This window comes from Aspergillus luchuensis, chromosome 2 (genome assembly GCF_016861625.1).
Source record: "Aspergillus luchuensis IFO 4308 DNA, chromosome 2, nearly complete sequence".
Classification (NCBI taxonomy): domain Eukaryota; kingdom Fungi; phylum Ascomycota; class Eurotiomycetes; order Eurotiales; family Aspergillaceae; genus Aspergillus; species Aspergillus luchuensis.
Window position 1 is genome coordinate 4,076,787 of NC_054850.1, and position 24,569 is coordinate 4,101,355.

At 48.6% G+C, this 24,569-nt stretch overlaps 7 protein-coding genes across 7 annotated transcripts; 4 read left to right on the top strand and 3 right to left on the bottom strand.

The window, feature by feature from the left end:
- Nucleotides 1-350: 350 nt before the first annotated feature.
- Nucleotides 351-2,505, bottom strand: AKAW2_21337A (putative bifunctional fatty acid transporter/acyl-CoA synthetase (FAT1); the record flags this gene model as incomplete). Its single annotated transcript, XM_041686150.1, has 5 exons — nt 351-522; nt 574-723; nt 792-1,938; nt 2,005-2,160; nt 2,220-2,505. 5 exons carry the CDS (start codon nt 2,503-2,505, stop codon nt 351-353), a joined length of 1,911 nt encoding a protein of 636 aa, XP_041540163.1.
- A 1,236-nt stretch (nt 2,506-3,741) lies between these two features.
- On the top strand, nt 3,742-5,290 carry AKAW2_21338S (putative peroxisomal 3-ketoacyl-coA thiolase (Kat1); the record flags this gene model as incomplete). The annotated part of the gene is made up of 6 exons (XM_041686151.1): nt 3,742-3,846; nt 3,905-4,000; nt 4,059-4,907; nt 4,959-5,023; nt 5,074-5,185; nt 5,252-5,290. The coding sequence occupies 6 exons, from the start codon at nt 3,742-3,744 to the stop codon at nt 5,288-5,290; spliced, it is 1,266 nt and encodes a 421-aa protein (XP_041540164.1).
- Nucleotides 5,291-6,008: 718 nt separating this feature from the next.
- NPC2 (ML domain-containing protein) lies at nt 6,009-6,656 on the top strand (the record flags this gene model as incomplete). Its single annotated transcript, XM_041686152.1, has 2 exons — nt 6,009-6,217; nt 6,275-6,656. The coding sequence occupies 2 exons, from the start codon at nt 6,009-6,011 to the stop codon at nt 6,654-6,656; spliced, it is 591 nt and encodes a 196-aa protein (XP_041540165.1).
- A 642-nt stretch (nt 6,657-7,298) lies between these two features.
- On the bottom strand, nt 7,299-7,970 carry VMA7 (H(+)-transporting V1 sector ATPase subunit F; the record flags this gene model as incomplete). The annotated part of the gene is made up of 5 exons (XM_041686153.1): nt 7,299-7,439; nt 7,541-7,678; nt 7,750-7,783; nt 7,843-7,877; nt 7,944-7,970. The coding sequence occupies 5 exons, from the start codon at nt 7,968-7,970 to the stop codon at nt 7,299-7,301; spliced, it is 375 nt and encodes a 124-aa protein (XP_041540166.1).
- Nucleotides 7,971-8,339: 369 nt separating this feature from the next.
- On the top strand, nt 8,340-9,758 carry AKAW2_21341S (Nur1/Mug154 family protein; the record flags this gene model as incomplete). The annotated part of the gene is made up of 2 exons (XM_041686154.1): nt 8,340-8,597; nt 8,682-9,758. 2 exons carry the CDS (start codon nt 8,340-8,342, stop codon nt 9,756-9,758), a joined length of 1,335 nt encoding a protein of 444 aa, XP_041540167.1.
- Nucleotides 9,759-10,746: 988 nt separating this feature from the next.
- AKAW2_21342S (putative NTP binding protein) lies at nt 10,747-13,467 on the top strand (the record flags this gene model as incomplete). The annotated part of the gene is made up of 1 exon (XM_041686155.1): nt 10,747-13,467. The coding sequence occupies one exon, from the start codon at nt 10,747-10,749 to the stop codon at nt 13,465-13,467; it is 2,721 nt and encodes a 906-aa protein (XP_041540168.1).
- A 1,213-nt stretch (nt 13,468-14,680) lies between these two features.
- Nucleotides 14,681-16,684, bottom strand: AKAW2_21343A (methylenetetrahydrofolate reductase (NAD(P)H) MET13; the record flags this gene model as incomplete). Its single annotated transcript, XM_041686156.1, has 3 exons — nt 14,681-14,865; nt 14,924-15,795; nt 15,861-16,684. The coding sequence occupies 3 exons, from the start codon at nt 16,682-16,684 to the stop codon at nt 14,681-14,683; spliced, it is 1,881 nt and encodes a 626-aa protein (XP_041540169.1).
- Between the last annotated feature and the right edge of the window lie 7,885 nt (nt 16,685-24,569).

Here is a 24,569-nt window from a genome sequence, read left to right on the forward strand (position 1 = left end):
TTGTGATCGAATGCACGCTTGCAATGATCCTGGAATGTAGCGGGGGGTCGACCCCGCGCGCAATTTCCCCGGATGAGCCAGTAAAGCGAGGCAGATAAGCCGATAAGACGATCACACCAAATGCGGCCTATGAAGGCATTCCGAGCCAGCTGCGTCATTCTGCAGTCTTTCAGTGTGCGTTCATTACAACTGTCCCTTTGGACGTGATGAGCTGGAACGAGAAGCTCAGGCGGCTGTTATTCTCCTGAGACACATGACTTTCCGTGTCTATCTACAATAAGTGTTATAGAAGAAGTAGTATTATATACACGCGGGATGCTTTCTACAGACAGAAATAATGCTCGCCAAGCTCACAGCTTGGCTTGCCCGCTTTCTATCGATGCCCAGCCCTGCTCATCGAGTTTCTGGTAGACTGTACCATTTAGCCAGTACAGCTTATCACCACCCCAATCCGTTCGAGGATCCCAGCCCTTCTTGGTCAACGCTCCCTTGGCTTGCTTGAACGTAACTCCCGTTTCCACCCTGAAAAGAGGTTAGCAAAGCCTAGGTCTCAAGAAGACAAAGGGTACTTACTTTTCGGTGAGTCGGACAAGACGTGGGAATGCATAAGATGGCACACCCTTCTTCTTCAAGTCGGAGTAGAGTCTAGCCATGAGACTTTCCTCAGTTGCGGGAGAGGCATCCTCCAGAGTGATACCAGCCGCGCCGGCTTGACCATCATACCTAGCACTCTCGGTCAGTATCTAATCATAGTATGCTTTTCGGGCATTAGGGGAATTTCGGTATCATACCCGTTCAGCTTCACGCCATAAACAACCGCATCATGAACAGACGGTATCCGACAGATGTGATCTCTAATCTCTCCAGCGCTGACATTCTCTCCCTTCCAACGGAAAGTATCACCCACACGGTCCTGGAACCGGACCCAACCATCGTGATCCCTCACAACCAAGTCACCAGTGCGTTGGAAGAGGTCACCCTTCTTAAATACATCCCGCAGAAGCTTCTTCTCAGTCGCATCCTCATTGTGCAGGTACTCAGTCAGCAAGCCACGGCTCTTGACTCGGCCAATCGCCTCTCCCTCTTCACCAAGCTTGGCCGGTACACAGAATCCCGTCTTGGGATCGCGGTAGGGCATCTCGGTCTCGGTATCGTACTTGACGATGAATGTATCGTCCTCGAACCGTCGCTTAATGGGACCAGAAAATCCCACCTTCCCAGCACCCCATGCTCCTTCACCCCAGTTATCAAACTTGGCCACGCCTTCCGTTGACCGATAGAACTCGCGAATCTCCGGGACTCCAAAACGTTGGCGGAAGCGCTCCCAAATTTCCCCGCGCAAACCGTTGCCACTCGCAACAATACAGTTATGATCACGATCATAAGGGGAAGGGGGCGTTGACAGCAAATATCTGCAGAGCTCGCCGATGTATAGGATACGTGTGGCTTTCGAATCATGGACGTCCTTCCAGAATTGAGAAGCGGAGAACTTGCGCCGAAGGCAAAGAGTGCTTGCGTTTCCAACCGAATAGCAAAGACCAGTGAAGAACGCCGTACCATGAAAAAGTGGGAGAGGGGAGTATGTGCGCAGGGGGTAGTACTTGGAGCGGTCATCGAGATCGGTCGTGTTAGGGTTAGACGTGACAAGAGTCATCATGTTGCGGATGGCACAGGCCTTGGGCTTGCCTGTCGTTCCCGAGGTGTAAATCAGTGCACTCAAATCGCTGATAGATCTTTTAGCGGCGGTTGTCGCTGAAGGGGAGTATTGTTGTAGATCGGACGGCGTGATCACTTGGATTTCTCCCGCAGAGCTGCTGTCAAAGGCACCTAGGTTCAACGCCAAATGAGGCAGTTCGGAACACACGAATTCCGACAGGTCGGGTGTGGACACAATAAATTTGCTTCCAGAGACGTTCAGGCAATGGGTGAATGTATCATCTATCCAGAGCATTGTCAGTAAGTAATTGCCCCAATACATGTACAAGAAATGTCAAGTCTTCATACCACGCAGATTGGTGTTAATGAGAGCAGCAACAGCACCCAACTTAGAGAGTGCATAGATTGTCACCACCATCTCCGGGGCATTCGTGGTGAAGACGCCCACGAAATCCCCGGCATGGATATCCTTGGTGTGAAGCAAGGACGCAAATCTATCAACAACTATAAACACGAGTCAGTCAAAAGAGCACACAAAACAGTAGTATACGGATCTCACATACGATCTTTCAGCTGGCTATAAGTCCACGTCTTGTGTTCAAACCACAAGGCCTCGGCTGCACCCTGTCCGTCAACTTCCACCACCCGTTCCAGCATCTTATATAGCGTGGCGGTATCGCCCAGCTGGGCAATCCGCTGACCCAGGCGATTTGCCCATGATCGTTCTTTGTATAGCAATGAGAGATCAGTCGAGATAGAGAATTTGGCGTTGATGTATGCCCCTGCAGCGGCTGAAAGAGCCGATGCAATTGCTATGGAGGGGCCACCCAATTCGGAGAAGTACTCCATGAGGAAGATGACGCTGTGGTGATAGTTTCTGTATGATGGGGAAGAATACTTGTTACAGAAGACAAGGAATGAACAACTTCTTGTGTCTCACACTCAATTGTTGAGATGAATTTGAGTCAATTGCGGGACAGATAGTAGTGAATTCGGACTGTCAACCCCGCATCTGGAAGAGTTTCAATTATCAAAATAGAGACATAGCTCCGCTCCCATACGGGGAAGTGGGCAGATATACGAACAGAATTGTGTCATGAAAATCCAAGCGCTCGGAATCTGGGGTCGGGACGTGAGCCACCGAAAGCTGCCGTCCAGTGGTGGGGTTTACTAGTGTTGACTACATACACTTAGTCTAGTTAGTTATTGGTATGTACTTTGTAAGCATGCCTGGAGAAAAGCAAGCAGCGGCAAAAGAATGTTGAACTGGCTTCCGAGATAACGCGCGGGCGCAGGTCCGAGCCAGATTCCCTTGCGTTCTGCAATGCAGTTTTAGATCCATACTTCGTGCACATATAGACTACCTCCAAAGTTTCTGTAGAGATACTAAAGCCGCCGGCATGAATTGGACTCCAATGTCCATCTTATACTAGAAATTTGATTGCGAACATCACCTGGCAGTGTCTTCTGATCTTGATAACCAACTCTGAACATAGATTAGGTCTCTCATCACTGCGACTCTTCAGCAGATCCGGGGAGGCAATTCTGGACGCTAAACCGGCCCGTCATTGACCCACACAATTAACCGACGGTAATGGCGCTGTATTGGTGACCATCTTACCGGAGGCAGAGAGTGGCCAACTTCCCGCAATACCTGCACTTTCTAGGAAAAGGACCGACAACCGAGGCGATTAGAATGACGGTATCATACCGCCGTGTAACCAAAAGGCGGCATTTCTCTCGGCTGCCACTCACTCGGTCTGGCCTTTGAAACCCGCTGGGCCTGCAGGCGTTTGATACCGAGACGAGTTTCGGCTCGGTGGCTTTTGCCCAGTAATTTACTGTATTGTCCAACTTTGGGTTTCTGGGAGCCGCGGTTGTTCTTTTGATCCCCCGTGTTTGCCCCAGGTTCATTATAATTAAAGATTGTCTCCAAGATAAGAAAATATAGCTAATCTCTCTTCTTTTCTCATTCCTTATATTCTTCTCTGTCTGTCAGATCTCGAAAAGAGCTGCTCCGTTTCCAGAAGCAGATTCGTATCGGTAGTAGTCATACGAGGAAAGAAAAAAGAAGCAGCTTAAACCATGTCTTCTGCACAGCAACGATTGACCTCGATCGCAAACCAGCTTTCGGGCCCCTGTGCGGCGTCTGGAAAGCAGAGAGTCTTGTCCAAGAACCCCGACGATATTGTATGGATTTGCGCACTTTTATCATCCGTCTCTGGTAACAAAATCTAACAAGTGGCAGGTGATAACACTGGCCGTTCGGACCCCGCTCACAAAGGCCAGAAAGGGCGGCTTGAAAGACACGAAACTCGATGATCTTCTCATCTCATTGCTGACGGTATTGTCTTCCCACCCTCTTCAGTGCCGACATGTTCTCCGTCTCATATAACTTGTAGTCCGTCCGCGAAAAATCGAATCTTGACCCCAATCTTGTCGAAGATGTTTGCGTTGGAAATGTGCTGTGCCCCGGCGCAGCTTACGTTGCCCGTTCAGCTGTGCTAGCCGCAGGATTTCCGGTCACAGCTGCTGCTTCGGTCGCCAATCGATTCTGTTCCTCCGGATTGCTCGCCGTCCAGAACATTGCCAACCAGATCATGGCTGGCTCTATTGACGTCGGTATAGCTGTGGGGGCCGAGAGTATGAGCACCAACGCCGACGGTGGCTCTCCCGAAATGTCCTCCAAGATCATGAACCACCCGATCGCCTCGCAGAATATCCAACCTATGGGACAGACATCCGAGAATGTTGCCTCACAGTTCAACATTACCCGTGAACAGCATGACAGGTTTGCCGCCAACAGCTACCAGAAAGCCGAGCATGCCCAGAAGGCTGGATGGTTCAACGACGAGATTGTCCCGGTGAAGACGGTGATTAAAGACCCCAAGACGGGCGAGACCAAGGAAATTGTCGTCGACCGGGATGATGGTATTCGTTACGGTACCACGGCTGAGTCTCTAGGCAAGATCCGCTCTGCGTTCCCTCAATGGACGCCTAGCGCTACTACAGGCGGCAATGCCAGCCAGATTACCGATGGTGCTGCCGGTCTCATTCTCATGAAGCGATCTCGCGCCCAAGAGCTCGGTCAACCCATCGTAGCCAAGTTCTGCGGTGCTACAGTTGCAGGCCTGGAACCTAGAATCATGGGCATTGGTCCATCGATCGCCATTCCCAAGATTCTTTCCAAGTTCGGTCTGAGCAAGGAAGATATCGACATTTTTGAAATTAACGAGGCATTCGCCTCAATGGTAAGTGGGCATCTCTCGTCGGGCCATAACAACTTGCTGATTTTGGTATAGGGAACGTATTGCGTTCAGAAGCTCGGCCTGGATGAGGCCAAAGTTAACCCCCGTGGCGGTGCCATGTAAGTCTTGAATCGTCGAACCCAAGCCTCATGATGCTGACGATTAGCAGTGCTTTTGGCCACCCTCTAGGCTGCACAGGAGCGCGCCAGGTGGTGACCGCCCTTTCGGAGTTGCGCCGACAAAACAAGAGGATTGCAGTTACCTCGATGTGTGTTGGAACGGTAAGATAATCTATAAATTTGTGCACCTTGCAGATGTCGGACTTCAGGCTAATAACGTTTTAATAGGGTATGGGCATGGCTGGTATCTTCGTTTCTGAGCATTGAGCGTGATGTGATATTAATATTGATATTATGCCTTGTAAATAGTAGCCTTCACAATGACGATTCTACTTTCAGGTTGACTTGGAAAATCATCTGGAGTTCACTTTGACCCGCTTCAGGCCTATAAGAAACATGGGCAATTGCGGTGCAGTAGTAGTTGTGTGGATTGAAAGAAACGTACCATATAGTTATCTAGATGTATGGACGTTGTAAATCAATAACGGCTGCGCTTCATCGGGGCGGTGGGTCATCCCCATGCCATAAGGGCTTCGGACTCCATAACTTTAGTGAGACGGGTAAGACATCCGTCGGGCTTATCGAAAGATAGCGAGGTCACGAAAAGAAAGACAAAACCATGATACAGCCCTTCGGCATGCATTTCCTTGTGTCCACTCCACGGTATGTTTGAGAAAGGGATCCATGGGATTTGATGATCTAGGACAAATGGTTCCTAGTGCCAAAAGTAAGGTCAGGCGCTAGTCCATCACGTGCATTCCCAATGCGTTCGTCGTCATCGGCGGCTGCCAAGACAGGAACCGCCGTCCCATGACACCGCTCTTCATCCTCTCTTGCCTCGTCTTGTCTCTCTTATCTGTACCTCTGGTGATTTCCCTTCCGTCAATACTCTCGCAAATATACTTCATATTAGCTTAGCTAGTCCTTCGCTATTACTTGATTTTTATACGGAACGGAAACTGCTGCTTTGTGCCCCTTTGCGACCATGAAGCTCTTATCAACCGCCGCTACATTCCTCCTCTGCGTCGCCCCCTTCTCTACCGCCCGGTCTTTGGACTTCTTCAACTCTCAAACTCCCATCCAAGCAGAGAATGAGGCTGTGAAAGGCGATAACCCACTCGAGTACTGCAATGATCCTTCAAGCTATCTTTTGCAAATAGATCATGTCGACTTAACGCCCAATCCTCCTTTGCCGTACGCTTCAATAAGCCTGCCTTGCCTGAACTGGATCGCATACTGATCGCTCTATAGTGGAAAGACTCTCATCATCCAAGCCACGGGTACCCTGAATGAGAAGATTGAAGAGGGCGCTTATGTGAATCTGGAGGTCAAATATGGCTTGATTACTTTGGTCAAGCAGACGGCCGACCTGTGCGAGCAGATCGTCAATGTTGACCTCGAATGCCCTCTGGAGAAGGGCGAGATGACCTTGACTAAACAAGTTGAGCTGCCCAGACAGATCCCTCCGGTACGTGATTCCCTATGGTACATCACTATCGATGTCGAAATTAACCAGGTCATGATCAATCAACAGGGCAAGTACACTGTGCATGCCGACGTTTACACCAAAGACGATAAGCATGTTACCTGCCTTCAGGCCCGTAACATCGAGTTCAAGGCTGGCTTTATGTGAAAGTTGACTCGGTACTTCTGAGTACATGGCCGCGATGCATATTTAGCGCTGTTGACGCTGGATGTCCTTGCGTTTTATCGCCCATAACGAGCTGACGTTACTACTTGCATATGTTGTCGTTTTGTTTCTCCACTTGCCACTACTTAAGCCCGCCTTTATCCTCGAGCCTCACAGTGACATGCCAATGTTTACGAAAGCCATGCCACGCTCTACGATTGTTGCTAACTTTCCGTTCCGCTACGTCTTCAACGGTGTTTTGGGTCTTGGTTTAGTGCCACATATTGTAGTCCATCCTTATCATTGTTATTATAATTCGTGACCTTCTTTCACTGGCATTACCTAGCATCTGTACTAAAATGCATATGAAACATTGATCCCATTGACAGCATAGCCTATGAAGCGTGCTAGTAAGTAGTCAGGCTTAGTGACCAGCGCAGCGAAAAACCGGTAAAGGTGGGCTCTGTGGACTTGGTGTTGTCATGCAAAACGATGTAATTGGGTATCTTTCCCTCCGCCTTTCAGCTAACTCTCATTCCATCTGTATACTTGGCGAAACGGCAAACAAGAGATAGGGCAATGAGATAACACCACCAGATGGTAATACATATGAAACCTCAAATCAAAATTGAAAGCGTGTTATATCTACTCTCCAAACAGTCGTCGCACCCGCTTGAGTACACTGTCCTTCTCAGGGTCATACGGGTGGTCCTTGCTCGGGATCTCGAGAACGGCAGGGAAAGCCTCGGCGTAGGAATCGACGCTGTGTCGGATACGCTCTGCGATCTGTATCCAATCGTCAGCGGCGAGCTATAGACATTCAAAGTACGGTATAATTCGCAGGCGTTGCAGGTTAAGGACACTGCGAAGTGTAACAAGGCACATACATGCTGGTTGATAAGGACAATGGCGATATCTTTCCTCTCCTGAGTAAAGTTCTGGAATGCTTTCTCGATCGCGGCGGTCTCAGTCTTCGAGTCTACCACAAGGAAGTTTCGCTGGGCATCCGCGCCATCGGTAACATGCTGCAATGTATCAAGTTAGTTGTGGTCGCATGTTTGCCGTTATCTGGCTGCCGTAGTTTGAGGATACGTACACCGACACCGGCAAGGAGGAGACCTGTTACAGAGCTGGAAATAAACAGTTAGCGGAAGTGTTTCTCTCATAAGGTCGTGATGGCGTGACTTACTCTTCATCTCCGATGACCGCAAGGAACTGCCGGTCCTAGATAAGGTGTATATGGTGAGTGACTATTGGCAATGAGGAGGAGGGGAAACCTCGGGATATTACCTTGTATGATACGGCCGGAGCCGCCATGATTCTGGGAATAGGGAAGAAGCGGGCGTAAATACAGTGAGCTGCTTATATATTGGCGAATTTCTGCGGCTACAGTTAGCTCGCGTCGCCTTGAGCCGATAAAGAAGGTAAATCTGTCCCTGGCGAGTCTGGCAATCCCGACTCTCTTGCGGGAGACGTCGTCATAACGGCGCCGGTGTCGCTTATCTAAGCCGGGGTCGCGCTCCACCCTTTGTTGTTGACAAGCGGAAAAGGAAAACTTCGGCTTCAAACTATCGCATTCATCAAAGGTTGGTCTCTATATACTCTGTATCTTGGTGCTCTATCTGCGGGCTATGGCTCTAATTCTTGTTCTCTGATTATCAAGCATCTCGCGTCGCCATTCTCACCATGCCCCGGCTTGTCCGCCGCCGACCGTTGACGGAGCGCATCAAGTCCTACTTGAATCCTCTGGACTTTCTCTTGTGGCTGTCGGAGGAGATCGATACTCATGACTGGGACCAGTTTGAGAAGAATTGGGCGCTCCCCCTGGGAATAGCTTTGAATGCGGTCTTTCTGATCGCCAGGGCCAACAGTCAATCGTACGGCAGTCAAGCCATAGATGATGTTTTTGGCGATGATGGAAGCACTCCATGGCTCAGTTGGTTTGTATGTGACGCCTGATCGACTTCGAGTTTGCTCTGAATGAATATACGCCTCTATGTGCTGCATCGCTAACATAAAGGATGATAGTCTTCCTTCATCGTCCACCTTCTTACCACCTTCACCGCGTTCAACGCCTTCTATACATTTTACCGGAAGCGACATTATCGCATGTTTGAAGCATCAATCGATCAGGCTCCTGCAACTCCCTCAGCTCACCGAGTCCGTGTTAATTCGACTCCTGTGACCGCTTCGCCACTGAAATACCTGGCGGATACGATAGCCAGATCGGCCCAGTCGAGAGCTCACCCAGACGCACAGCGAGATGTATGGGAACTTGCCGTCTGGGATCCTCTACCCATTTGCATTCGATTGTTCTGCCTCTTCAGTCCTGGACATGTCTTGGTATACTGGGTTTTTCTACCCACTCAGCTATCCGATCCTCGACCAAGCGTGACGATTGTGACCACTATCTTCATAGCGGCACTCCTCTCGGTACAGATGACGTTCCTTTCCTCGTCCTATACCCAGCAAGCAAAGGATTCTATGGTGGTTCATAAGGAGGTGCTCCGTGAATACGACACTAAATACGTTCACCCTCGTACTCAGCCGCTGATGAGAGATGTGGCCACTCAATTCTCCGAGTCCGATCCCGATGTTAAGCAGAATAAGGTTGACACCTTCACGCCCACTGTCGTGCTTCATAGAGGCTTTAAGACAAGCCCAAATCCCAACTACGTCAGCCATGTGGACCCCGAGGGCCGATCATCTGCGCGCCAATCCTTTGCAGCGACACCTACCGGAGTATCTCATCGTGCTGCCGCGTTGCAGACCCCAAGCCACCTGCGGGATGCTTCTCCTATTGTGCGAAACTCTATCTCTGCAATCCGCCAGCCCCAATTTCGCCAGACACCGACGACCACGGGTGATGGTGGAAGCCTTGGCATTTACTCGCATGCCAACTCGCCTTTGAAGAAGTCTACGTCAGCCAACCTTGAACGTCGTCTCCAGAGCAATGGCGATTTCTTCTACAAGGAACGGGGAACAAGTGCAATGAGAAGGCCCTCTAGTCCCCTCAAGAGAAGTAATGTTCCCGCAGGCAGTCCCTTAACACCGGGACCGAGACGGGGTCAACTGGACGCACGCCGTGACAGTGGACGGTTTTAACATGGGTTGTTCGAATAAGGCGTCATGCGCCAACCATAACAATAGCATGGAAGGAGTAACTCTCATGTACAGTATGCTATAACATCATATCGGCGTTGTGATCAGGTCATCATTAAGACCGGGTACCTCTTGTGACCGTGGACTACTTTTGGAGCATCAGGTGCGGCGTTAATCATCCAAGCTTTCGGATCCTTGTTTCTCATTAAAAGCTTTTTCATTGTCTTTTGACTTCCCGTTCGCTCTTGTGCCACTTGCTTGGATTATCTTTCTGAAAACAATGGATGCCCGGGCTCTTTTGAGAATGTAGGCTGGGTTTTACTGATGGCCGATAGTGATCCAGCCGCTGAGCAACATGCTTAATACGAGGCTGGACGACTTCAAATTCACGGATATCAGTTCCGCATTCAAAGCAATTTTACATCGGCGCATCCTTGACCCTCGTTAATGGCATACTTTATATCGCCGGCAGCATCTAAATAGTCACTTCTTATGATTGCACCTTCACGTTCGTGAACCTGTGGCGTTCGCTGTTTCCACCCCAGGAATTCGCAAGTGACAAATGGAAGCAGCAAGTTCAGCTGCGCGATGCTTGCAGTTTCCATACCGAACTATGTCACAGGTCCAGGCCTACATTCCTTAATGACCTCTACCCGCCCGTTGCTACATTCCTAATAGTGGCCAGCCCTGGCGTACTATACATTCCACCCCTTATCATTACATACATTATCCCTACCCTACCACGCGGAACGCGCCCAGTGATGGGGTTGCCCTGCCAGCTTTCTTTCCAGACCCCTGTCGCGTTCCGATGAAACCACACCACCGACCAAACGCCCAACGCCTGCACGGGCGTAATTCTGCACACACTCGTCCGGAGAAGAAGTGCATTGAGAGATATTCCAGCGCTGGTGGAGGAATGGGTCATTGTTTTGACGCTGTCTGGCTTTAAGGTCGAAGCTGCTTGGGCTGCAGCAGTCCTCAACGGGTGAAGATGGAGGAATTCTTGCATCTACCAAATGGACATCTGCTAAATCTTCAGCCTCGACCCCGCCACGGTAAGCGGACAAGAGTCGGTAACGAGGTACAAACACCCACGCGAGTGCAAGAATCTACGCCCAAACCTGACGAACGGCACAAGTCTGGAAGCAAAGAGAGCACCGGCGCTTCGCCTGACACGGCTCCGCGAAAGAGAACCCCTACAAAACTACCCCTTCCAAAGTCTTTTACCGACAAGGAGAAACAGCAACCAAAGGAAGCCCCCAAAACTTCTGAACAGAAAGGTCACCGTGCAGATAGAGTTCTCCACCCGAAGAGGTCATTCGGGGCACTGCAGCGTTCATCACCCAAGAGATCAGACAACGATCGTGACCAATACTGGCGGAAAGTAAAGGATAGATTTGAAAAAGAGATTCCCGGAGGGTCGTTCACTAAAGAGAAGCCGAAGGAATACTACCAGGAGGCCTACCGAAAAATAGTTTCACTGGCCAACTCCCCAAGACAGGAGATTGCCAAACAAAAACAGAAATTGGCAGGAGGGGCGCCTCGGGGCGACAAATTAGTCCTCCAAGGCCCGAGCCCTCCAACAAAGATTCCAAATTCCAGCGACGGTCGAACAAACTTCGGGCGCAGCGCGAGAGAAGGAGGAGCAAGTCTCTCTACTGGTCAAAGAAAGCGGCCGAGCAATGGAACTCAACGAACGCATCTGAACTTCAGCAACTCCACACCGGCAATATCATCTGAAAGGACAGACACCAACACCGACTCCTCCGAACACTCACATCCCTCAGTTTCTCCTATATCCGCCCCGTCCAGCTCCCTAACCGAGTGGGAAGACAAGTTCGTTGTCAATATGCCTTCGGCTAAGGAGCCAAACCCTCCAATCATGAGTACTCAACAAATCTCCGATTTCCAGCAAAGCATCGAGAAAGTCCATAAGGAAGGCGGGGAGATGCTAGATCCAGACACCCTCCCCAGCCCGCGTACTAGAACTCCCGAGGACTGCACTAACAATCCTACTGGGCAAGAAAAGACGTCAACAGGCCTTGATGGTCAGGATACACGTATCGGCCGCCCCTCTGAAGTCAGTGATTCCAACTGTTCAGCTGGACATCGCCGGTATTATAGCCCAGAAGAGGTCGGAAAGCAACGGTTCAGCACTATATGGGAAGAGGCTCCTGCAAAAACTGCAAACAAAACCCCCGCTGCAAACCCAGATGGGTCTTTTTTAGGGTGCAAGGAAATCAATGGGCCATACGACAAGAACCCGGACGAGATCCTGCTCTTCTCGATGACGGACGAGCGCCCCAGAATGATAGACATCCCGTCCGGACGGTCCAAGATGTCAAAGGAAGGGAAGCGAATCACCAGCAATCGTGCGACGTCGACATCTCCAGAGAAAGCTGTCGTCCAAGAAGAATGGAAACCAATTTCTCAGAATTTGAAACAAGCCCAATGCTCGAAGTCCTTGCCGAAGACAATGTGTCAAGAAGCCAAATGCCGCCCGCCGGAGAAGATGGAGGTCTCTGCCAAAGCGTCTATGACAGAGAATCTGGATCCGTCAGAGAACGCAGCCAAGCAGCACGACAAGCAGAAGTTGGGCCGCAAGTCGGACGATGTTTTCATTATCACACCCACTATCACACGTACTATGGTGACCATGGCAGATTTGAGAAGCAGCCCCAAAAAATCAGACGCGCAGGAGCCCACCTCTCGCGCCGCAGGAGAGATAATATCGGACTCTCGAGTAAAACAGACAATGAGCAGCTCGACATCAGGCTTGCGAAGGGCGACCCAAAATTCTTGGGGAAAGTCAAATGCGCCATGCGCAATATCTTCAACTGCAGTCCCTCCTACCAATCCACATCCATCCCCCCAAAGTCGAACAGAATCCGACCGTACCTCTCCACAAAGACCTCGCGCTATTCGTGGGTTCATCCGTACGCAAGGGCTGCCCAGGCCCAAGACAGGAAACTCTGGTGAGCCCGTGCGCTATAATCAGGCACCCTATGTTGCCAGTGTATCGCCTAAAAGAGACAATTCGAATTCGTTGAAGAGCGCGTCGGATACGACACTTGTTGAGAAGCCGTCGACCCCCGAGACAATTTCTCCTGCGGCTTCGATAAGCAAAGACAGGGTTAGGCAGGACAGCGTTTCGCAAGAGGCTGAACCTATTGAAGTTGCTGAACTGGATGGGCAACAAGTGTCCGATACAGCAAAAGAGTTATTCTACTCTAAGATTACTGATTTCAATACCGATCTTCATACCAACGGCTTACCTACCAACAACAAGGAAGCCCCAAGTCAGGAGATTATGGGCTATGTCAGGGATGCCCTTATAGAACTCTCTGGCCAGCTGCAAGGTCTCTATGACGAAATCATGGCCAATCGGCACTCTCGGGCTATGCTAGTGAAGATCGCCTTCAACAACGTCCTGAAGATGATCGAACACTGTCTGCATGTCCTCAAAAATCTCCTGGCGATCCTGGCCCTTTACAATACAACAGGATCCTGGCCAAAGCCGAACCGCGAGGACTTCGCCCGGTCGTTGATCGATCTCTGCAAAGCTATGGTCTACCTCATTGCCCTTGGGTTCGTCATGATGATCATCGGCCGAGCAGCCGGATACGTGGTCCTTATCGGAAGTTGGATCGTGTGGTTTGCAAGACCCTTTGCTTGGTTGCTAGGGGCATTAGGAAGGGCTCTATTGGTATAAGCTGGTCTTTCGATGGGTTTGGTTGGTATGGTTGTTGATATAAAGCGGTCCTTAGCTCGGGTTATGCTAAGGCAACTCCAGTTTCTGCTTGCTCGCTTTCCATTCTTTTCAAGCGTGACGGGGAAGCACATGAATGTTCCTTGCTCAACCGTGTGTCAATGTTGGTTGGTTATCATGTATCATGTTTCTCCCAGTATTTTTAACGTAATGCGGTGTGTATCCATTATTACCTCCTGTACCTAGTCTAGTCTAGCGACTTGTTCAATGTTAAATGAAATGCATCTTGCTTAATGTTGTTTTCCTCGCATAGATTTAAAATGCATTCTGCCCTCGAAGTACTTGGGCAACGCATCGGGCTCTATCGGCTCCAAAAATAAGAGGAACGAGATATGGAGAGAGAAAATCATGCTTCTATTGACTTATAATAGAATTGCTAGGCATCACAATACTCGCCCAGCCAGCACCTGTATTTCAGCACCACAACAATAACAAGGATGCATGCAATAATGTTGAATGCAGAGAGGAAAGGTGAGAGAAGAAAACCCGGATATATAAGGTAAGATGCGAATAAGAGGGAGGAAAAGAGAGAGTTGATTAAGTAAAGAGCCCAAGAAAGGGAAGGGAAAAAAAACAAATATCAAATGCTCCATTTAGAAGAAGACTCCGTTCCAAATCCCATGTTGAAGAGGATCACTTTTTGTTGAAATGCATAAAGCCCAACTCCGTCATCCATAGTGTGTTGAAGATCGTAAATACCCCCGGAAATGTATTTTCTGTAAGCCGTCTCTTTTGGTAGAGTTGAAGAACAAAGAGAGAGAGTAATAGAAATGAGATAAGAAAGCTCTTCACTTTTTCGGAAAAAGAGCTTTATCATGAATAGATAAAAATAGTGTTGAAGATGTTATTTTTCCATGCTCGATGGGGTTGCAAAAGCAAAAATCCGAAAATTGAGGGTTGGGGGTATAATTTTTGGAAGGTGAAGATGTCATGTTGAAATAAAAGAAACGCTCAGGGAAGAAATCGTTGAGAGGTCTTCATGGTCGTGCCGCCGTAAAACGTTGCAAAAGCCCGGGAGTGTTCATTCGGGCAGGTAATCGTTGAGGTTGATATGTTGAATTAATAGTATATGTTGAATTAGGAAGTCGTAAGTGAGGTTGAAGAAAAGCATATAGTGTATGGCGGACTGTCCCCACGGGGGCTGCAGGAGCCACATCTAGTTTTTCACTGCAAGTTCCGGAGCTGCTCCGTCAGTCGCGCCATTGGTCGTTCCGTTTGTTGCTCCGTTCGTGTGAGCTTTCGGCTCACCGTTTTCGACGGGGATTTCGGTATCAAGTTCGCGGACATCCAGGTCCTTGAAGAGATCGAAGAGGTTGCTGGTGTTGTGGAAGTCGTTGTTGACTGAAAGGTTCGTGTTAGCTATCATTATTTCAACAAGGGCACTATATCGTGAACTCACCAATGTTGACAAGGTGCCAGTTGTCCATCACGCCCTGAATCAACTTCCTGCTGGGGCTGGAGGCATCATGGCATTTGGCCCAGTCGTCACCTAGACGGTATGCCTCGTCCTTCCAAGCCAGGAAACTGACAGTCTCCACGATTGTGGGCTGGACGATCTCTCTTCCGGCGAAGATACCCCAGGTCAGGGCATTGGGGCTATCACGGGTGTTGGTGCGCAGTTCACCAGTCTTCGAGACAGCATGGTACGTAAGATCACCATTCTTCTCGATGCGAGCGATCAGCTCATCGATCAGGTAGGGCGGGACCAAGAGTTCAAGATATGCCTTTTGGTAAACATATCCATTCTTCGGTCCCCATCCATACACGGGGTGGGAAGACTTGACACCGTTCACTGCCGGCTGAGAGTTGATCGTGAAGAGACCCTTCTGGTTCAGGTCAATGAGACTGGTCTTGATCGCGTTGGCTTCAGTAGTGATGGGAGTGTCGCTCCAGGGCAACCGGGCCAGCTTTCCTTCGAGGAAATCGACAAAGACATGGGTAAGATCCCGAAGAGACTTGGGCTCTCCCCACAGCTTGATGTTCTGCTCGTTTGTACCCTTGAGGCCGATGCCATAGCTGTCAAGTTCGCCGAAAGCAGGAGAGCGAGAATCGGTCCAGCGACCGTTGGGGAATTCATCCCAGGTCTGCGTACGGGCGATGTAGGAGGAGTTCCGGTTCCTCCAGAAGATCGGGCGAACATCCTCGGCTCTGCGGTTCAAGCCAAGAGATGGCCTCCAAGGCAGGGCTCTCTGGAGCGGTGTCTCTTCGGAAGGCATGAGGTTGAGTTCGTCAAGGACCAATTGTGTGGACTGCGCAAGGTTCATTGTGTAACTAGCCGACCCCTGTTAGTCATTGCCTGAACGGATTAGTCAAGGCAGACGGAAGAAAACACTTACAAGTGCAGGTGGTTGATACCAGCCGCAATGAGCCTCCTACACATGTCTGCAATCAGCCGCTTCCCGATGTCCCTTACAGCAGCGTCGTCGTTCTTCACAGGTTCCAGTGCCTCGAGCCAGTCCGGGGGGATGCGGGTTTTGGTCCAGTTCGATCGGCGGATGAACGCAGCGTAGGTTTGAATCGGCATGATACCAGGGATAATGGGCACATGAATGCCCCTGTCCCTACACTTCTTGACCCAGCCGATGAAGTTGTCCGTGTCGTAAAACATCTGCGTAATGACAAACGATGCTCCAGCATCGACCTTCTCTTTCAGATGGTCGATCAACTGGTCCACATCCGGGTTGTCATCCGCACCTTCCGGATAGCCTCCCACACCAATATCGAAGTGATTGCCATACTTGCTCCTGATGTACTTGACCAAGTCTTTCGCGTAACGGAAGCCTCCGTCAGCAGCTTCCCAAGCCTCCTTGTCACGCGGAGGATCTCCACGAAGAGCCAGAATGTTGGTGCAGCCTGCTTTGTAGGCCGCCTGGAGCGCGGCGTCCACCTTCTCCTGGGGCATGTCCGTACAAGTCAAATGCATGCATGTCTCCAAGCCATACACCGACTGGGCAACGTTGACCATCTCACAGGTCAGGTCCGATAGTCGGCCACCAGCCCCCCACGTGATATCAATGAAAGAAGGGCCTAATGCGTGCATGCGGTCCATTCTGTCGTAAAGATTCTGAACACCTTGGGCCGTCTTCGGGGGGAAGAACTCGAAGGAGATGCCCGTCCTTCCGGCCGCTTCATTTTGAGCGAGCTTTTCTTTGATGTGCATGGCGGAAAGTTACACTAATGGTTGGCAGAGTAGGTCAGATTCTGGTCCGTGACAAAAGTGATGAAACGGCAATTCAGGAGCCAGAACAATGGTTGTCTGCTTAGTAGGAGAACTGGACTTACACGTCCCAGACCACTTCAGGAGAACAAGATTACTCTGGAGCAGGAATCATACACGTCCTGCTTTCGAACGCAGTTCAGGTACTGATGTCGTTGACTTAGTGGCTCACCGGTTCCACCAGGGACAGCAAGACCACGTTATAAGGGAGGGAATACGGGGATGAAAATCAATTTTTATATGAAGCTGCACCTTGTCAAACCTGGAAATCCCCGAAGGCAACAAAAACGACGGACAAGAGAGAGAAAGAGGAAAAGGAAGAAGTAAGCAGCAGGGACAGCAACGAAGTAATCGAAGCCGGTGGAAAAGGTGGGGTCTGCTTTTAAGCCGCCGGTGTGATTCAGTTGGGCGAGTTGGAATCCATCCACCCAGCATTCAAAGAGGGGGGCCGGCCTTCGGAGATGGTGGGCCGGCACGTGCCCCAGTCTGACTGTCCCTTCTTATTAATGGTTGTTCCCGCAATACTTTACTCCGTAGATAGTATCGTATCATCAATTCTCCCTTCGACATATTCATCGCAGGCAAGGGATGGCTTTGCTAGGACTGAGTCCAATAAATACACAGCCCTTTGCAATGGACTTACTTATTTATACTACTGAAATTTCCAATTGAATGCGGAAAAATCTTACATGTTTTTATCTAATTTCACTGTGTCTTTGCAAAAGATAGTTACTATCTCTCCGCCGGTTCGGAGTCTAACTTCCCGCGTCCCGAGAAACACCGAACAAGAGGAATAAAAAAAGAAAAGAGAATGATAAAAGCCGAGAACAACAACATAAAAAAGATAGGCTAAATACCCACATTAGAGTGTTGAATCTAAGCTACTCAGTGAATAGGATTTCGATGTAAATTCCGGCGGTGATGTTGAACACCATAGTACTAGCAGATACTTCTAGTTACTTTTTATATAACAACAAATGGCTGATAGTAGTAGTATAAGTACTTCATACTACTAAGTAGTTCTTAGTAAATGAATCCTTCGCCAGCGATCTAGAAACTCTTCATCTCACGCTATAGCAGGAGTATCTTCAGAGATGTTCAAATCATACAAACCGTACTTCTCTATTATCACAGCAAGTTCATTGGACAGAAATTAGCACGCTTTTTCTCTCTTGAGCCTTTTAGCGGCAGAAGGAGCACAGTTAGGATACCCTGCGCAACTAATCATCTTCCATCACCATTGACTGCTGAAGTCAAGGTCTCGATCAGTCTAGTAATCATCATGAACACACTTTCAACTAGGCTATTGCATGGCTAGCCATAAGTACATCCAATCAGATTACAATAGAATGTGACAAACAGCTATTTCTGCATCATGACACGAATATGTCTGATGGCTGCTAAATGCACCTGTGCCCTCGTGTGAAAGCATACCAGAAATTTTGCAGCTCCAACTTGAGCTTGGGCAGCACATCATACATGCCTAAGCTTCATGACAACTGCTCATGTCTTGCTGATTTAGGCAAACTTTATGAGGATTCCCCGGCTAGATCAACCGAACTGTAGTACTAGTTGCGGCTGTTGTATCTATACCACTATATCAGGCCGAGGTTCAGCTCAAAGGGGCGAAAAACCACCATCAGGTGATATAGACGGCTTATTGTGAGCACGAAGCAGTTTGGACAAACCTTACTAGATTATAATGATAAGTTCTGACAGGCGTTGGAACTGAAAATTGCGGTTTTCCATTTTTTTATCTTCTCAAAAAGTCTTCTGCAACTCTGTTCTTTCTTACGAAACAGCAAGCCCATCTGTAACACTTCTGCCATTGGGTCCTGACATGCTATGCAAAGCCACATCAGATTAGTAGATTAACTTTTGCTATTCTTGATATATACTAAGAGATCGTGCGCTTCACTATCACTCGGCTGAGATTGACAGGCTGTTTGGCAAGCTCCTCAGCTTGCTTCCATGCGTCAAATAAAAACTTGTGCTTCTACAAAAGTCCAGTACAGATCTAGCGCAAAGGATGATGTCCTAGATTGTTCGACACATTCCATAGTTTGCATAACAGCACCTATCACGCTGAAGTACCTGCCTGCAATTTCATCTGCATCCTTGATACAACAACTAATGCGAAACTGCGGAAATAACTGCCTGCCATGTCTCTTTCCTTGATGTCTTGCTTCCGAGTACTCTGTCAATATAGAGTACCTATTTTTGGCATTCTGTTCCCTCTTCACCTATGGTAATACATACTAACGCTCAGACCTGTCATGGATGCGACAGATAAATAGTAAATTGACAGTAAACATGCTGTACAATGCTGTGAGATCTTAATCTTCAAGCGGTTACCGTATAAATAGATGGGGTTGTTACTAATGTATGTTACGGCGGTGGTGCAGGGAAAGAGCGGTTGAAGGCAGCCACAGTTACTCAATTACTATAGTGGAGTCACTTCGCATTCCGAAACAGATTGATTGACAGCCACTTGATTGAAGACTTGAGTCATACGATGATTCTAACTAATTCCGAATTGACTGATGAAATGCAATGGCGCAACGTCAACCCCGTTCTACCGCACGTTCCAGAGGAAGAAACAGAACTTCGATTATGAGCGGCTACAGACATTAAAGTGACAAACTCACTCATAACACAGAATTCTAAGTCAGTGATACCATTGTGTCCTTCGAACTTGGTCATAGATGTGACTCCAGTTTGTGCCGCTTTACAATAAAGTCCTCTGCGCAAATTATCAAGAAAGGTAAGTTGCCTCAACCTTGGGTGTTATATCAGTAACATACTGTGGTATCTAAAATACCCTCAGGCTGAACAGAACACATAGTCCATATCATTCCCACCTGCTGGGGATTGATAGACAGACATTCATATCGATCAATCTAGCTCTTCTTAATAGAGCCATTAGGTGGAGTGTTATTCGGAACCGCCGCACGGAGAGACCGGTGAGGATGAGATCCCTGTGGCGACCCGGCAATGAGGTAACACAGGAATCTGTCTCCAGGGTTTCCTAAGAAAAGAAAGACTAGAAGCTTTACTTGCATCCTGCTAAACAGTCGGTGAATACCCGGGTAAATTCTTACGTATTCTATCTTTCCCTCCACCCATTGTGATTTTACTTCTGACCAGGAAATTTTGTACCCACTCCCGGCCTCCGAAGTTTCCAAATCAGAGTAGAATGTGACTTCCAGTCTACTAGAAAGTGGGCTCTGCAGGATACCTCTTCCCTGTTCTATCATTAGCCATATAATATTCCATCTGCCTGGTCGGCCAGCGCGCTTGGGAACGCTATCAACAAAGGTTCGCAGATGACCTGCATGAGCAGCTAAGCTAAAGTTTTGTCTGTGATCCACAAAAAGTGATATATAAGCTTACTACCATGCGATGTCGAACAAGTCAACTTTGTCCGGGGTCTGCAGTATCGATGCAGATGATATGTGCTTGGGCCCCACTGTCAAACCATGTGCCTATAGGACTTACCGGCACCTGCACACTAGATAGTCCAGCTCACTTGGGGAGGCAAAAGCCTGAAGATCAGAAATGGAACTGTGGCTCAGACGCAATATTGCCTTCAATGGCAGATGGGCAAAGTTCACTACACTGTGCACAGACCATACGGCGGTAAACCCAAACCAGGTTCTGTCTCTCCACTTCTTTTACAATTCCATTGTGCATGCAACCTATTGCTATAGCCATATGAGTGAGCACATCATCTCGGATTACTCAAATACCAGACGAATGGCAGTCACACCGCATAGAAGGAAGTACCGGTCGCTAAGAACCGAGGGGAAGTTGCTATAGTAGTCATGATTCCCATTCATTTCTGACGTCTCCGTCTCCTGTGTCTGCTCCGACTCTCTCAAGACTGGCAAATGAGGTGACCGCTCGTTGTCGCGAAATCTGACAACAAGGAGCTGTGGGGGGCGCGCTGAGAAGATCTACTGCCGCAATGCCCAAAAACTAATGCATGCATTCAAAGTTTTCTAAAGCCACTTGGTATACTATCCAACTGCTGCATGGTATACACGAGTGCGCCTTGAGCCTCTCTCAAGGAAGGCTGGGCTCCGAATGGTACCAGTTAATGTGGACCTTGGCATGGGGCACACCGGCCATCTCGGTCAGACATGTCAGGACACTAAGATCTGATGGTGTCTGGTCTTCTGGCAAGATTCTAATGGTATCTGACAGTTGGAAGTTGCTCGTATTAGAGAATAGCAGTGATGTGTTCAGTTCGCACCAGTTACCCAAGCATGGCTCTATCGGGTGAAAGGTTCGATGCAGTCCGTGCTCGGTGGATGACAGTAACACAATCCAACGCTCATTTTTTGCAATCTTTGCATATGTATCTGATATGAAAGACTACCGGAAGACAGGGTTCGATATCATGTGGATCGAGCTGATGTGTTGTTGATCATCGTTCGTCCGAACGGTAGGTGAGCAGGGGCCCTAGTAGCCATCATCGGAATAACCAGCCGCCAGAATTACCCAGGTAAAAGGATAAGATTAGGGACCAGCTTTGACTTGGTAATTCGACAAGCGGTCTGGAGTGTGGCTTTCTCCACTTTGGCTGCATGAAATCTTCAAAAGAGCCAATAGCAGCTTGACTGAAGCAGATTGAGTCGCGCTAATCTGAACTTAAGAGTTGCTTCAACCACAGCTACGGTATCTAGTCGCATCTTGAAATGTTTGCCTGCATTCATGCCATCGCATCGTGGCAGTAATGCCAGGGGCTTGCATTTTTGAATAACCACAAACCGACTGCGGTCAACGACAATTATATGAGACTAAGCTAGTGAGAGGTTCGGTATGGCATCGTGGACATTCACCTCTTTCCATGGATTCGTTGGGATTACAATACCGCCCGAGGCAGGTAGCAGTTGTGCGTGGCTTGCCGATGCATATTACATGTCACTATCATTTGACAGTTGTCCCGACGCCACGAAACAGGCATGAAATTATAAGATTTCGAAGCAAGGGAGCGCGTCTATCGCCAGGGAAAATTACTGTAAGTGGACGTTCCAAAAAGTCCCGGTTCGGGTTTACGATCGATCCAGAGCGTCTCACACACACCTATTTTTCCCCTTCTCTTTATCTCGAGCGATGAGAGCACCCAACTAGATCAAGGCATGACAAAGATTCATAATCAACGTCGGAGCAACTTCTCTGAGATTTCACATGAGTATATGCTTCATCTGTGTGGCACAATTCTTTTGGCCATTCATGACCTACTCCACATAATGGAGGATATTCTGAGTAGGAGCAAACTTGCTCACTTGTTCCCAAGGACCCCTTGGTCCCATGGCTGGCTGAACAGATCCTACTATATCTGTATGTTTTCTCTTCTTCCTATATACACAGAAGCTATCCGACCTTTTTCTTGGGGTAAAACTATAACTTTAGACGAAACCCCATTATTGGGTGGTTCTTGGTATCTCCCTGTTAGTAGCTTATTCTCCTTGCATGACCATCGCACCTTATAAGGATAGATGGCATACTTAACTTGACATTGCAAGCTCTGGGAGAAGGGGAGTAAGCCATCACTTAATAGCACAAACTTGATAGACGGCCAAACTATTCCTGTACCATGAACGAACCCACTTAAGAAGCTATGAAGCAAGGGAACTGAGCAAAAAATGACTTTGATAGTCAGACTCTATGACAAAGGTAATTATGTGGCAACTTCTCACTTCTAATACTTCCGAAACCTGCCAAGTATATTGCTTCTGTTAGGTATTCTCCCCTCCTACCGGACTGCAACTTTGCTTTTTCCATGGTCTGAGCACCCAACGATTAACTTCCGGCGGTCGATCGCAGCGATAAGAGGCTAAAGCTCTGACAGGGGTCCACCGGGTCATGAATTTTGAGCATGTTCCCTTGTAATATCACTCGAGGTTGAATGGTTACTCGTTCAAGAGGGCATAGGCTCTGTTTCCTTTCACCAGGAGCCACTTGCAATGTACTCGGTATTTGAGAGAATTAAGTAGCACTACGGTCTATCTCGATGCGAGTCATGGAATGACGTATCACAATGCGGACATAAATGCAAAGACAACTACAACTGCTCGGCTAACCCGAACGTTCCGATCAACAGAGGCAGTTACACCGTCGTGGGTCCCAGCATTACGCACGCGACGAACTGATTAGTATCAATAGTCCTCTTCTGACCCGCTTTCTGCCGTGTCCAAGAGAGCCGCTAGAATAAGCCAAGCTCTTCCGGGTCCTCGTAAACTAGGACTTCAACAGTCCGTAATGCGCTCACCACTTGCATCCAGTATCTGAGGCTTAGCGCATGCAGTCCTGGATGGTCAGCCTGGTTTTCTTACGATAAACAGAGTGTGAAAGGCGCAGACCATGACAAAATTGCGACTACGTTAGCAAGCCATTGTTGCTGATAGGCCGGTGCGTCAGCAGATATTGAAGTTTAAATATAGCACGGATTTAACACGAATTGTACGGGTGCGCATAAATTTCTGCTGCCTTCGCTTTCTTTCCAGACTGCCTCGTGGAACACGATCGCCGTCGCGTATTGCTGAGGCCTAATCTCGAACATGCTTGCAGCTGAGGGTTACAAGGGTGCAAGGCGAGCGTTCCCACCGTTATAGTATATTGTCGACGACATAAACAAGGAGTAGAGGAGCCGGGAAGGCCGAGAATTATAGTAGTAGACCCTATGTAGTAGACTGTACGCGTATCCTATCAAGACACTTTTATTACTGACTTGCTAGTACGTAGCCAGCATCCGTCTAAGCAGGCAATCTAACACGGTTTGGCATTTCAGAGTATATGCTCACTTACTATTGAAAAGCATGTGCTATCGAGTGTACTATCAGAAGATGCGCTGTATCTTGCATTGGCGTCGATGAGACAAAAAAAGAAGCAGATTCGATATGAACCATGCATTGACTACTGTCCGAACGACTATCGTGATAAGGAAGAGAAGAACGCCTCATACTGTGAGATACTTGACTCTGATGTGATATATCAGGCTCCCTGACTTGGAACGAGCGTATCTTAGCGGGATCAACAGTACCCGATGGCGCCAGAGTTCAGCTAATGGGAAAGCGTAACTGGTCCCCGCCGGCCCCACTAATCGCCGCAAGTGGTAAGGATTCTGGGTTGTCGGTATCCGTGGAACGGCACTCCGATACATGGATACCTACATTCATACATCCATCGTACATACAGGACACAGGACTGACTACCGCTTGTCCTCGCTTCGTGTCTCCTCCCAGCATCCCCCTCCCACCTTCATCTTCCCTCGAAACCAATGGCCATCTGCAAATTCTCGTTTTGGATGGCAAGGCGATGTGAGCCCAGTCATCACGGAGGTTCCGGTGGCTGGACTCGGAAATCATGGCCCAAGCCCCCGTTCTCAAGTCATGGCAGTATCTCCATCTCTGCCTTGCCATTTGTCTAGTAGTACACCGATGAGAACTAGTTATCGGCATTGAGCAGCATGATGGCAACCTGTTGGGAAGGATCGTCGTTTCTTTTTTCTGTATCAGGCGATATCGTTCCCTCGCTGAGCTTCCTGTCTGCTTGTATATCATCGTCAATGATGCTTTCTCCCACTTATCCACTCTGATCTTCATTCTTGCAGGATATCGGACATATCCTCGGGCATATTGTTTTTCTTTTTTTTTTTCTCGTTTTGATTTTTCTTTTATTTCTCCCCTTATTGTCTTTCTATTCTTGCGTTGCCGCCACAGCAGCTGCATCTGTTGTGGGTACATCTTTTTCCTTGCTCGGTTTATCTGCTGCCCATGATTCGCTAACACTCTTCTACAATAGCCCCCCAAAAGCATAAGAA